This window comes from Alligator sinensis, unplaced genomic scaffold (genome assembly GCF_000455745.1).
Source record: "Alligator sinensis unplaced genomic scaffold, ASM45574v1 scaffold628_2, whole genome shotgun sequence".
NCBI classification, from domain to species: domain Eukaryota; kingdom Metazoa; phylum Chordata; order Crocodylia; family Alligatoridae; genus Alligator; species Alligator sinensis.
In genome coordinates, this window is record NW_005841833.1 from 1,603,871 (window position 1) to 1,617,514 (window position 13,644).

The window sequence follows — 13,644 nt, forward strand, 5'->3', positions numbered from 1 at the left end:
GGGGGCAGGAGGAAAGGAATACTTGACCCCAGGGAAAACATACACTGTTTCTGCATATAACGAGCAGAGATTTTAGATCCTACTTTAAACAGCTATGTATAACTCCTTTCTCTCTCTCTCAACAAGAGAAGGATTACAACTGTTCAAAATCCATGCTTCTTTAAGAAATAATGAAAAAAATTATACAAGTTATGAGCCATCTTCAAAAAAAAAATCTTTATAAAATATAGCAATGCTAACCTTACAGTTATCCAGGTATACCACCCATTGCCAATTAGTTACTGAAATATGGGTAGCTTCTTATCAAGAGCAGAGATGAGAGGGGCCTGAGGAAGGGTACTGTGATACCCAAAAGTTTGTGTATGTCTATACCAAGCATACAGACATCATCCACAAGAACTCTTTACTCTATCAAATGTCTAAACAAGATGACAGATACTTACAGGCAAGCACTTCCCTTAAGCAAGAGAAACTAGCCTTGTATCAGTATTCTGTACACTAGGTGTGACAGTCAGACTTGTGGGAATCCTTTAACTGTAACTTTTATTGAATGAGAAAATAGGCAATTAGGAAGTTGTTAAGTACTTGGTGGGGAGGGAGGTGGTAGGGGGCAAAAAAGCAAAACCAAGCTCTCACATCACACGTGGGTTAAATATTTGCTAAAAGGGGTACTGAACTGCTAGAAATCTTCCAAATAATTTCACAATTCGATCTATTTACCTCAGAATTCAACTATCTAGTATGCCATACTCAACATTTTTCACTTGCAGGTTATGCATTAGCTGTAATATTATAAGGAAATTATTCTTCCAGCCCTGCATGCCCTTAATCCTCCAAACCCACTTTAATACCAGAAAACTAACAACTATGGCATATCTAAAGTAACTGAACGTTCAGTGTTTTAATTGAATTCCACTTTACACAAACTCCTGAGGATATCTGTTTCCTTGATAGCCATAAATAACCCCCAGAAGACAAATGCTCATGAAGAGTTCCAGGGTCTTATCCCAAGAGATGCTGTTGACCTAAACCTCTCAAAGGAAGCTGCAGGTGTTCAGCATCACTCAGAATCAAACCTTACTTTTGTGTAGTTTAATAAAAAGACATTCTCATGCTACAAACAGATGTTAAAGAGAAAAAGCATAAGTTAGGTGTTAGTGAATAAAGATATGCAAAAGACAAGATGCCAAGGAGCTTTCAAAAAGCAGTAAACATACCATCCCAGGTATCTCCACCACCTAGGGGAAAGTGTAAGAGATGAACACAAGTACAGGGCAAAAGGCTGCAGATAAAATAGTAATTTACATGGCTAAGAGAAAACTACATATTAGCAGACTTATCCAAAGACCTCAACTCATGTACACAGTAATCTAGATACTGCTGAACGTGAACTGGAAATCAGAGAATGAAACTGAGGAAAAGACTTAAAGGTGAAAGCATTAGTTTCTGCACATAGCTGAGCAGTTCCCTGGTCACTTTAAGTTGCTTAGTGTAATCTAAAAACACACTGTGATCCTTTTTAGCTGCCAACTTAATAGACTGAATGAATGTCTTGGCAGTCTGAGATCTCTAGCAGGTGTTTTGGACTGATGCACAAGGAAGTCAGAACCGTTTCCCTTCCAGAAGCTCTCCTCACCTTCTGTCTCCATGTCTTGCCCTTTTGGAGCTTCTCCAATATCAATAGTGAACATCACTATTTTAGGAGTCATGGTGGACATTCTGTTGCTGAAGCAAAACTTGTAAGTTCCATCCATGTGAGCAGCAAATGTGTATTTTCCACTGGATTCTCGATCCCCTTTGTAAATCCCTTTATTATCAGGTCCTGTAATCTGGGGGCAAAAAGATCATTTCAGGACAGGCGCACAATAGTGAAATCCTGAATTAAAAGGAAATAAAAGCAAACAAACTAAACTCAAGACATTCTCTCTAGATACTGCAATCCTAGATGACATTTCCCCAATCTGCATCAGAACCTCTCAGAAAACACCTATTTAAGAAGCTATGTGAATGCCTCTCTAACAGCCAAGACATGCAAAACTCTTGCAGCACTAGCAAAAAAAATTTGTAGTCAGTCATAACTGAAGCTCCAGTCTATCTACAGCCTTGCAAGTTAGTAATGCAAATGACTGCAGAGAAAATACAGAAACCTTACGTCAGAAAAAAATACTTATTGTAATAAACCATTATCATTCTTAGGTGTATATTTCTATATTGTTGCAGAGGACATAGAACCAATGTACTGACCACTACATCCTTAAGACTCTTGTCCCCAAAACTACAAGCGCTGACCCCGTTTCTTGTTACATGTCGTCTCCGATTTAAACTGGATTTGATAATTTTCTTCACTTTCCTCTCCTAACTATGGTGTAATACTGCTACATGTTTTTTAAATGCAAGTGTCATAAACTTCTGTCCATCCTGAGAGAGTACCGATTTGCAGTTGATGAAGCAATATCATTTGCAGGGGCAGTTGAAAAACATCCCATGAAAAGAACGTTTAGAGTCCATCAGACTCCAAAGCAATGCGAGAGAAGCTTTTGTTGGGGGGAAAAAAAACCCACAAAAAAGCCTACCGTTCAAAGGATGTCTGTCAAAACTGATTTCAAGTTAGACTCCCATTCATGCCTCAAGAGAGAAAAACTTATGATCACCCAAACTAATCAGCGCTATTGTACCAGAAGCAACCCCAGGCCGCATCCTCTGCTAACTTAAGCCTCATCTCCGGCACTTTCACAAGACGATTGCAGGGTTGAGCATAGAAGCCAAGTTTTTAAAGAACTATTCTGTAAGCAACGTGACTGCACAGAGCTGTCCCCTTTCTCAGGGCTTTGACACGGCGACACAATAAAAGGCAGTTTGGCCTCGGGCTGCCTGCTCTGCAGAAGCAACTGAACCTTTCCTGCAGCTCAGGAGGCTCTAGTCACCAGCAGCTGCGCTGGATGATCCGACCCTGCTTCTGCCCAACAGGAATTCAGCCGACTGGCATGAACAAATACATAGAAATTGCAAGCAGGCCTCCACAGGGATCGCGCGAACATCTCAGCAGCTTGCTTCTGCCTTTGGATTCACCTCGACTGCAGCCCCACGCTCTAACCTGCCAGCCCCCAACTAACCCTCCAGCAGGAGCGGCCCCGGCTCCTCAGCAACGTGCTCCAGGGGGCTGGCAAACTCCATTTCTCCTCCCGCTCTCCACACAACAGCCCTTTCCTTTCCATCTTGGAGCGATTCAGCGGCAGCGCACGGGCCTGATGCCCACAGGCGTCTTCCCACTTGGGCCCACCCCAGCCACTGAGCCGCTCTGTTGTGGGAGGGGGCGCTAAATGGGCACCGGCACTCCTGATGCCGAGAGGCCTCTTTGAACGCGGGTCTCGGCCCCCCCAGACGACCGCGCCCCTCCCGCTCCTGGGGACACGTAAAGCACAGCCGGGACGGGAGGGAGGGAGGTGGCAGGGCACTAGGACGGGCGCCAAGCAGGGGGGACAAAGGAGCGCGCTGTCCGGCGCCCACGGGCTCTCGAGCGAGTCCGAGGACCCGGCAGACGGCGCCCCCCCAGCCCGGCCCGCACCTCCACGTCGATGTCGAGGAAGCCGCCCTCGGCCACCTCGAAGATGAGCCCCATCTTGGTGCCGGACGGGACGCGCTCCAGGAAGCACTCCTCGGCGTGCGCGTCGATGCTCACGAAGTAGCCGGCCGCGGGGGCCGCCAGCGCGGCCAGCAGCGCCAGCACCGCCCGCACCGGCGACATGGCGGAGCCCAGCGGGGGCCGAGCGGCGGGACAGAAGGGAGGGGGAACTTCCGGCCCAGGCCGCGCCCCTTCCGGGCACGGGGCCGCCGCTCATAGGCCCGGGTGCAGCCGCTGCCACGTACGACACTGCGCTACGGCAGCTGGCGAGGGACGCTGTGAAGAGGCGCTACCCGACCGCGAGGCTGAGGGATTCCGTGCAGCGCAGGGGGCGGGGCGGTAGCCACGTGAGGACCGGACGGCGGGCAGAAGGGGCCAAACCGCGCAGCGCGGATTTAAAGGGCTCGTGCACTGAACAGCGCCACAAACTTGAGATTGGGCCCGGCCTCGAGGGCTCTGCAGTAGCAGACCCCTGGGCTGGGAGGTGTCGTCGGAGCTGGACCAGGTAGGACCTCCTGAGGTCCTTTCCAACCCTCATTTTCTATGATTCTATAAAAAGAGCCAAGCAGCTATCGAGTTAGTGCTTGAAAACATGTAACAACTCCAGAGCTGGTTTCAACCCAGTTTTAATTTAAAGGTGTAACAAGGCCCTGTCTCTCCCTTGCTGGAGCAATGGAGAGAGGGAGAGGGTGAGCATCTGCTCACAGTAGCGACTTCTATTTTGTTGGCACTTCTGAATTCCACTTCTTAAGAGGAAGATAATGAAACAATAGTCACAAGATAAGAAAGGAACAAAAGACTGTGCAAGTTTTTGTTGTTCTTGAAAGGCTCTAATACAACAACGTGATGAGACCAAGTTCCCAAATACATAAATGGGGAGCGGCCAAAGAACCCATGCGATCAGGAACTGTGTGGAGTTAAGCTTTTCCTAGCAACTTGCATGGTTCTGCTGAAATTTGTGTGCTGCTTTGCCTGCATTTTATAACTAATGGAAATGAGAATATTTGCCGCCTATCACTGAAGCTGTAGTGAAGCTCAGTGTCAGCCAGTGACCGCCAACAAGGGTCTAATGCTACAATTTCCAGCTTGGGTGCTGCACTACCCAGGGGGGCCACCAGATACCTCCAGGTGTGAGGAGATAAGCACAAACTGAGCCTTGCCCCTGCCCTACCCCTACTGCCTGGGCCTTCTGCAGGGAGGTGAGGACTGTAATATATAAATTGATTGTTTAAATTAGGAATTAACAAGTTATTGAAAGTGCCTTGAGATCAGTGAGGCTGAAAACCAGTTCTTTATTTGCATGAATCCTCCATGGAAAGTGTGTAGAACTGGCTGCATTTGTTACATAAGTTGCAGACTGGGGCTGTCGGCGCACATCGAATAGAAAATTAACTGAGAGCTTGATGTGCCTGCCCTGTGACAGGTCACCCAGAGCCCATTGACACAATTAAATTACTTTACCTGATCTTAGTAGGCTTTGGATCCAGCCCTAATATGCATTGTTTCCACAGTCATTAGTGTGAACTAGTGAGGTTCTACTGCACTTTTGCCACATAGCTGGGTACAGTCCCCAATTGCCACTAGCCTATTCTGTTTGCTACTAGCCTATTCTGTTTGCTACTTTTCTCCCTCTGCAAGGATGCACATCAAGGTTGGGCAGCCCTTTCACACTGACTCCGGGTTTGGCACCCCCCTGCCCCTTCCAACCCCTTGGGGTTTTTTTATCCCAGATATACTCATTTCTGAGATGCCCTGGTATTGCCTTCCATGTGGTCTTATGTTACTATTGCTTTTCATGCCTTCATAAGCAGTATATTCATGGAAGTGATGACTGTGCTGTTACTCACTCTCATGCATTTTCTAGGCTGTATTGGGTCTTATCTTTTCCAATAAAATGTTAATGAACATACACTGTGGAAGTGGATTTTTGATGAATAGTCTAGATGGAGTTTTTTTGTTACTCTTGTCATGCAAAGAAGTAGGCTGTCAAATCATTTGGGACTGTTTTCTTTGAGATACACATGTATGGGGAAGTTGGGCGATTTTACCACTCGTGATGGGACATAACACGATGCTGATAACATGGAATGAATCAGTTTATTTGCTTATCAGACTTCATTTATGTCCAGACCTTGCAGCGTTTGGATGTAAATCATGGGGACAAAAGAGTGGAAGAGGCCTCCCAGGCCATTGAGTCCAGGCTCTTGCATCCACAGGTAACTATTAGTCCCAAAGAGTCCCCAGGAACATCTGCTGCAGCTCTTTTGATGTAATGCAGTCTCAAAGTACCCCCAAACCCCCAGTTCTGATGGCCTACAGGTAAAGAACTGGGGAAGAAAAGAGTGCAAATAATTTCCCATAGTACTGAGGAAAGCAAAAACCCTCTATGCTCCTACTCCATCTGAAAATACCTTCCTGATGAGCTTGGATAAGTGGTTTGGACAGACATGCCACTAGACTTCAAGCTGTCTATTCCTCTCAGGCTGATCATACATGCACATAAAATGCTGACTATCATCTAGAAGCAGTAACTCACACCCTTTCTTTTAAACTCTTTTCCCTCCACCCTTAATCCTATCCCATTGTTTTTGCCCCACCCTTTTACCATGAAGTGTAAGAAATAAGTGGCAGTGTGATGTTTGGTTTAAGGCCTAAAGCTTTCGATACACTATTAGGGGCACTGTAAATAATGTTCACACAGTTGGAAGCTAAAAAAAATGTATTAACAAATCTGCTGTTATGTGCACACATCCATATAATTGAGAAAATGAAGAGAAAATTACCTCCAGATTAGATTAGATTCTTACTGCTAACGTTAGTAAGATTACTCAGGGCATTATGTTGTGGTATTTGACAGCTTAGACCCAAAAGGGAATAAAAAAGCATGGATTAATTCAGCAAGAGAAGGAAAGCATTTTCAACCAGGGGGTCGGGGCACCCTTGGATGCCAACAAAACCTCTTAAGAGTCCCCCAAGATGTGAGGCGATAAACAAGGCGTAAGGAGATAAAGAGAAACTAAGTCAATGAACCCAGGCCTGCCTGCCTACTCTGCGAGTAGATGAGCATTGATTGTAATGTATAAATCAGTTTTTGAAACTGGGTGCTACTCAGTTCACAAAAGCCATGGATGGTATCTCAAGGGGGCATCTCTCATTGCACAAGTCCAGAAAGGTTGAGACCCAATGTTCTAGTATGCATAAAGACCTCATGACTGTTGACAGTGGATTTATGACCCAGTCCTGATATCTTATTCTGGGCAGACCCAAAGCCTCAGACCAACTACAACTTCTTCCATTCAATAATAGGCGAATTTTATTGATACACAGTGATAGCAGATAAGAGTAGTGTAGGCAAAACAAACAAAATACACCCCCACCCTAGTTCTACTTATCTACCAGTCCTGAGGATGTCACAGAGGAAAAGTAAAGTATATCTGGCTAATACACAAACACTACCCTGTGGTTTTAGCTTGAAGTATGCCAGATATCAGCAGCCTAGAGGTCGAAGGCTGATGACCACTCCCCACAATGGGGTGGGTGAAACGGGCTAGTGGTGTGCCATCTGCACATGGCGGCCTCAGGATCACTCCTTCTGTATTCTCTCTCCTCTGATGACTCTTCATTTCTGGGTATCGTCAGTTGGTTTCCCTGTGGTCGTCATACTATCCACGTTCTGTTCTGCCAGTATAATTATTTGGTTCCACAAACCCATCATATGCATACAACCTTAATTTGGTCATTTACCCGTGTCTTAATTTGGGCAACCCCAGCCTAGTTTGGTAAATCCACCAAAACCAGAATTCCCAGGGGTTTTATAGCTGGGCACTATACCTTGGCGCCAATGCAGCAAGCCTATCTTTTGTTATGGAACAGTTTGGATGTTCTTAAAATTCCCAGGATGCGTATACCCGCTTGTCCATTGGCCCTCGGACACAGTATCTGCCCTGAAGGCTATGAAACTGTGTCACAAACAGGCTTTTAGAAACCAATTAACCTTTGCCAATTAAGCCTGAACCACTGTTCCAATGCAATATCTACTCTAGCTACAAGCTAGTTCCTAAAAACTAATCTCTATCATTTTCTAGTCATCACTGACTGCCACAGATGCCTTTGTGCCTCCTGGTACAAAACTGGAACCTAAAAAAATTGACAGCAGCAATTAAGCAGGTGGTGTTCTGATACCATAACCCACTATATCTCATTGTCTTGTCAGAGAAAGTTGGCTGTTTGGCATAGGGACCATCTTGCTCTGTGCTATTAATAGTCCCCAGCACACTGAAATTCTAATTCATGCCTAGGGCTCTTACTTCTCATCCAACGCCTCCTGTGCTAACACAAATAGTAGTGGCAAATACTTGATAACTTTTTCAGGCAATACATGGTTAACTTACGGAATTCATTGTCACAGGAGGTGGAGGCAGGTAGCATAGCCAGGTTCAAAGAAGGACTGGATAAATTCACAGATGATAGGGGATTGATCACTCTACAGAATCGGGTTCAATACTCTCCCTCTAAAGCATCTATTTCTGTCACTGTCAGAGATGGGATACTGGGCTAGATGGACCATTGGTCTGACCCACTATGGCACTTGGGTTCTGACGCTGCACATCCACTAAACTACTACCCACCAGGACCCAGCAACAGAAATGGTCTCATCCAGAAACACTCACTTAAGAGATGGGCCCTGATCCTGCCCGTATACAAGTTCTTTACCTGGACTGTCTTCTTCAAATTATTACCTAGATGTTTACCCAAGACAGGGCTGAAGTATTTTCTTATCCACCAACTAGGAAGTAACTGGTAACAACAAAAAGCTTGCTGTAACAGAGCAGTTATGCCCTGCCACGAGAGACTAAAAACAAGCAGATTCCATGGAACAAGGAGTCTCTGCATGCTAAGCTACTTACCAAGGCACGGTTTGGAGCTCCAGACTAGTTACCAGGGCCAGCTGTAGCGTGGAAAAGTGGCAGACCAGAAGTTATGCTGATAGGCTCAAGCAGCGAGGAGAGTTGAATGGTGGATCGGGCAGGTATGCGTTTTCCCCAGAGAAGGGAAGCAGGCAGGAGTGAGTCTCTTACAACTGCACGGAGCTGCAGTGTCTACCTGGCCAGACCAAGATGGCAGCAAGTAGAAGAGGGAAGATCTGACTTACCTGGCGTGAGACTGAATGCAAAACGGTTCCTCAGCATCCAAAGGGGATTCTTAGTGGTAACTGAAGGTGCTCTGGGAGAGTTACCTGGAGGAGGGAAGAAAACAGGGCACAGATAAGAGCTGACCCTGTGACCAAGGAATTCTCTGCCAGTGTGCAGATAATTAAGGGCCAGAGGCACCGGGGACCTCATGGGTTGAGTCCTTTTCTGCGGCTGAGAAGGTGGGAATAAAAAGGGAAGAACCTCAAACCCGGGGGAGTAGCAAAGAAACCTGAATAAGAGGGGTACCAAGACCAGTAAGGATGGCATTTGGTCAAGAAGTGATTCATTTTAGATGTGGTGTGGCAGGGCATAACCTTGTTTTTTTTAGAGGCTAAAAAACAAGCACATGCCACAGAATGGAGAGTCTCTGCACGCTAAGATACTTACCAAGGTGGGGCCTGGAGCTCCGGACTCTAATTACCAGTGCCGACTCGTGACATGGAAAAGCGACAAACAGGAAGTTATGCTGATAGGCTCAAACAGCCAAGCCAGTTAAATGCCAGGTTGGGCAGGCATGTGTTTTCCCTAGAGAGGGAAAGCTGGCAGGGGCGAGTCTCCTGCAACTGCACAGAGGTGCAGTGTCTACCTGGCCAGACCGAGACAGCAGCTAGAAGAGCAAAGATTTGACTTGCCTGGTGTGAAACTGAATGCAAGAGGGTTCCTCTGCGTCTGACAGGGATTTTTAGTGGTGAGCAAAGGCGCTTTGGGAGAATTACCTGAAGGATGAAAGAAAGCAGGGCACAGATAAGGGCTGACCCTGAGAAGAAGGAATACCCTCCGAGTATGGAGCTAATTAAGGGCCAGAGACACCAGGGATATTGATGGGTAACTAACGGTGCCAGCTGATACCCTGAGAGCCCTATCGCCCATGAGTTAAGTCATGGAATATTTGCCTAGAACAAATTCAGAGTACTCTGGGAAATACAAGGGAATAAGCAATATTGCGACTTACTAGACTGTGGAGGCCCTTTGGGAGGGTGCGTCCTATCATTGGCTACGCCTGCCATTTCAGACACCAAAGACTGAGCTAGAATATCTCATTAAGAGTGTAAACAAGGTCCTCAGTGAAGAAGGCACCTGGGAGAGACTGGGCCAGAAATGTTAAAAGGAAGAGTAACAGAACTGGTGGACGAGGAGCAAATGGATTGTAGATTCGGGCAACTAAAGGGGCTCCAAAACCCATGGTGCATGCAGGTGAAAACTGGCTCCATGATTGTGCCAGCACTTCGATTCAGGATGTGCAAAACTATGATTAGGGAAGGAATAATTGATCCATGGGAGGGTGAAACAGGCAGGTTGAGCAGGCGTATGTGTTCCCTGGAGAGGGGAAGCAGGCAGGGGCAAATCTCCTACCACTGCACGGAGGTGCAGTGCCTACCTGGCCAGACCAAGATAGCAACAAGTAGAAGAGTGAAGATTTGACTTACCTGGCGTTGGACTGAATGCAAGAGGGTTCCTCAGAATCCAAAGGGGATTCTTAGTGGTGAGTGAAGGCGCTTGAGGAGAATTACCTGGAGGAGGGAGAAAACAGGGCTGAGTTAGAGTATCCGATTAAGAGCGTAAACAAGGTCCTTGATGAAGAAGGCACCCAGAACACCTAGAGTGTTAAGGGCAGGGGATGGGGATGGAGGAGCCCTGCAAAGAGGCCAAATGCCAGCTAAGTTGCAGTAAGATCAAGCTGATCTACCTCCTCAGTTTTACATCTTTCTTTTTGTTTTTTGGTTTTGTTGGGGGTGGGGGATGTTGTTGACAACAAGGCATGGCAGGTAAGTTCCAGAAAGGGAGACTATCAAGTCCTGGCAGACTGACCGCAACATTTGAACATCAGAAGCCAGATCTTCTACAATTGTGTGTGTCTATATCAACCATATAGACCTCATCCACAAGAATTCTTTACTCTATCAAATGTCTAAACAAGCTGGAAGGTACTCACAGGCAAGCGCTCCCCTTAAACAAGAGAACCCAGCCTTGTATCAGTATTCTGCACAATAAGTGTGACAGCCAGACTTGAGAACATAAACGTACAGTTAAAGGATTCCCTCATCAACAAAAGTATTAGGAAACTTAAGGGGGGGGGGAAGAAACCATGCTCTCACATCACATGTGGGTTAAATATTTGCTAAAAATAGGTACTGAACTAGTAGGGATTTTCTAAATAATATTATGATTTGATCTATTTACCACAGAATTCAACTACCTAGTATAACACACTCAACATTTCTTATTTATAGGTCATGCATGAGCTGTAATGTAATAAGGAAGTGATTCCTCCACCCTTGCACGCTCTCCAAACCCACTTCAATTATAGAAAACTAACAACTATGGCATATCTAAAGTTACTGAACGTTCAGCATTTTAGCTGAAATCCACTTTAACCAGCCAACTCAATGGACTGAATAGGTCTTGGAATTCTGCAGTCTCTAGCAGACGTTTTGAACTGACATGCTAGGAGAGCAAAACGATTTCCCTTCCAGAAGCTCTCCTCACCTTCTGTCTCTGCGTCTTGCTCTTGTGGAGCTTTTCCAATATCAATAGTGAAGTTCACTATCTTAGGAATCAGGGTAACTCCGATTTTGTTGCTGAAGCAAAACTTGTAAGTTCCATTCATGTGAGCAGTAAATGTGTAGTTTCCATCGGATTCTCTTTCAACTTTGTAAATCACTTGATTATCAGGTCTTATAATCTGGAGGCAAAAAGATAATATCACAACAGGCACACAATAGTGAAATCATAAATTAAAAAATAAATAAAGAGAAGCAAACGAACTAAAGTCAAGACATTCCCTCTAGACACTGCAATCCTAAATGACATTTTTCTTCCAATTTGCATCAGAACTCAGAAAACGCCTATTTAAGAAGCCATGTGAATGCCTTTCTACCAACCAAGATGTGCAAAACTCTTGCACTCACAAAAAAAATTGTATTGAGGTCATAACTGAAGCTTTAGTCTACCTACAACCTTGAATGTTTGTAATGCGAATAAATGCAGAGAAAATACCTCAGAAAACAATGACTTAGTGTAATGAATCATTATTGTTCCTGGATGCATGTTTCTATATTGTTGCAGAGGAAATGGAACCAGTGTACTGACCACCATGTCCTTAAGGCTCCTGTCCCCAAAACTAGAAGCGCTGACCCCAGTTTTTTACCCTTGTTACGTTACCTTCTGTGGTCTCCAATTTAAATCAGATTTGATTGTTTTCTTTACTTCTCTCCCCCATGGTATAACGCTACTAAATCCTCTCCCATGGTCAGAGCCATCCCTCGGGGTGTGCAGGGCAGCCTGTGCGGGGCTGAGGGGTGGCAAGCCACCGAAGCGCAGAGCTGGCAGCGCGTGGTGGGGCCTGTACAGCACTGACCGTGGCTCCCCCCCACCCCACCCCTCCCCCCGCAAAGCACAGGGCCCGGGGCAGTTGCCCCAATTCACGCCCCCCTAGGAACAGCCCTGCCCACAATATAATACCTTTTTTTTTTTTTTTCTTCATACAATGGTCATAAATCCAGCCCATCCTAACAGATGCCGGCATCTGTGGATGCCGAAGCAATGTCATTTGCTGGGGTAGTTGAAAAACATCCCATGACAAGAACATTTTAAGTCCATCAGACTCCAAATCAGCATTAAAATGTGTAGTGGGATCTCGTAAGAACAAAACTGACATCAGCTCTTGCATTGCAAAGCGCGGGGATGACGGGTCTCTCACCCAGGGATGCACTGTTTATCTAAAACAAGGATTAAACCGAGGCTTCCTGACCAGGGATTTCAGTCGATTGCATTCCAATGAAACCCACCCCGCAGGAACCTGCTCAAGGGCTCGGGGCTGGCGCGGGGGAGCAGACGCCGGCTCCCCCGGCTAGGACCAGGGCAGCGCCCCCCACACTCTCCCCGCGCCCCTCAGCCCCCGCCCGGCCCGGCCCACGCCTCCACGTCGATGTCGAGGAAGCCGCCCTCGACCACCTCGAAGATAAGCCCCATCTTGGTGCCGGCCGGGAAGCACTCCTCAGTATACGCGTCAATGCTCACGAAGTGACCGAGCATGAAAGCCACCAGCGCGACCAGCACCGGCAACATGGCTAAGCTTAGCGACTCACTTCCGATCCAGGCCACGCCTCTTCCTGGCTCGGGGCCGCCCTCATAGGCGCCGCTGCCACGTACGGGGCTGGGTTACGGTGGCCGCCGAGAGACGTCGCAAGGTGGCGCGCGAGGTTGAGGGAGGGAGGGCAGTGCAGGGGGCGGGACGGTAGCGGAGTGGGTCCTTAAAGAATTTATTTTTAATTAGATGCCGTTCAGTTAACAAAAGTGATGGACGGGCCTTGATTTGCACGACTCCTCCACTGAAAGTGTGTAGAACTGGCTGCATTCGGTACACGAGTTGCACATTTTCTGCACATCAACTAGAAATGGCTGCGGGAGGAAGAGCATGAATTGGGAGCTGGATGTACCCAGTACTCGTGCACACAATGAAATGACTTGACCTGACCTTGGTAGGCTTTGGATCAGGCCCCGGTTTGCATCGTTTCCACTGTCATCAGTGCGAACCAGTGAGGTTGTACTGCACAGGCCGCCCCCGCTTAGCGCTCTTCGTTGGCAGCAGAAAAACGAGGGTTAAGCGAAGCCAAATGTTTTTGATGACCCAGGCTGGTGACTGCGAGCGTTACAACAAAACTCGCCGAGCGCTAAATGGAATCAGTTTAAAACGAGTGTTATAGCAAAATAGCGCTAAGCAAAACAGAGTTAAGCAGGGGATTGTCCGCACCACTTTGGCCACTGACCTCTGTAAAGCTGGGTACAGCGCCTGATTGCCACTAGCCTATTCTGTATTGCTACTTTTCT

The 13,644-nt window shown here is 46.7% G+C and overlaps 2 protein-coding genes across 18 annotated transcripts in view; both read right to left on the minus strand.

Moving 5' to 3' along the window:
• TMED2 (transmembrane p24 trafficking protein 2) overlaps nt 1-3,800 on the minus strand; it is a 7,420-nt gene extending 3,620 nt beyond the window's left edge. The window contains exons 1-3 of one of the 2 annotated variants that reach the window (XM_025198064.1): nt 3,566-3,800; nt 1,637-1,829; nt 1,218-1,238 (exon numbers count right to left, since the gene is read on the minus strand). In XM_025198064.1, the coding sequence (XP_025053849.1) occupies nt 1,218-1,238; nt 1,637-1,829; nt 3,566-3,745 (394 nt within the window). In that variant the 5' untranslated portion in view covers nt 3,746-3,800. The remainder of the gene's footprint in view (nt 1-1,217; nt 1,239-1,636; nt 1,830-3,565) is intronic. The other variant, XM_006015114.3, reaches the window with a different exon arrangement.
• A 1,910-nt stretch (nt 3,801-5,710) lies between these two features.
• LOC102368480 (transmembrane emp24 domain-containing protein 2-like) lies at nt 5,711-12,896 on the minus strand. 16 transcript variants are annotated; one of them, XR_003092890.1, is made up of 7 exons: nt 12,769-12,896; nt 11,302-11,497; nt 10,242-10,325; nt 9,447-9,530; nt 8,775-8,858; nt 8,336-8,419; nt 5,711-8,069 (listed from the first exon to the last, which is right to left on the minus strand). XR_003092890.1 is itself a non-coding variant. In XM_025198087.1 (6 exons), the coding sequence occupies exons 1-6, from the start codon at nt 12,880-12,882 to the stop codon at nt 5,936-5,938; spliced, it is 576 nt and encodes a 191-aa protein (XP_025053872.1). In that variant the 5' UTR covers nt 12,883-12,896; the 3' UTR covers nt 5,711-5,935. The 16 variants fall into 16 exon arrangements, 3 of the variants coding, with proteins under 3 accessions (XP_025053872.1, XP_025053858.1, XP_025053878.1); XR_003092891.1 differs by adding an exon at nt 8,530-8,605 and having other exon boundaries at nt 5,711-8,419; XR_003092878.1 differs by having other exon boundaries at nt 8,530-8,858.
• Between the last annotated feature and the right edge of the window lie 748 nt (nt 12,897-13,644).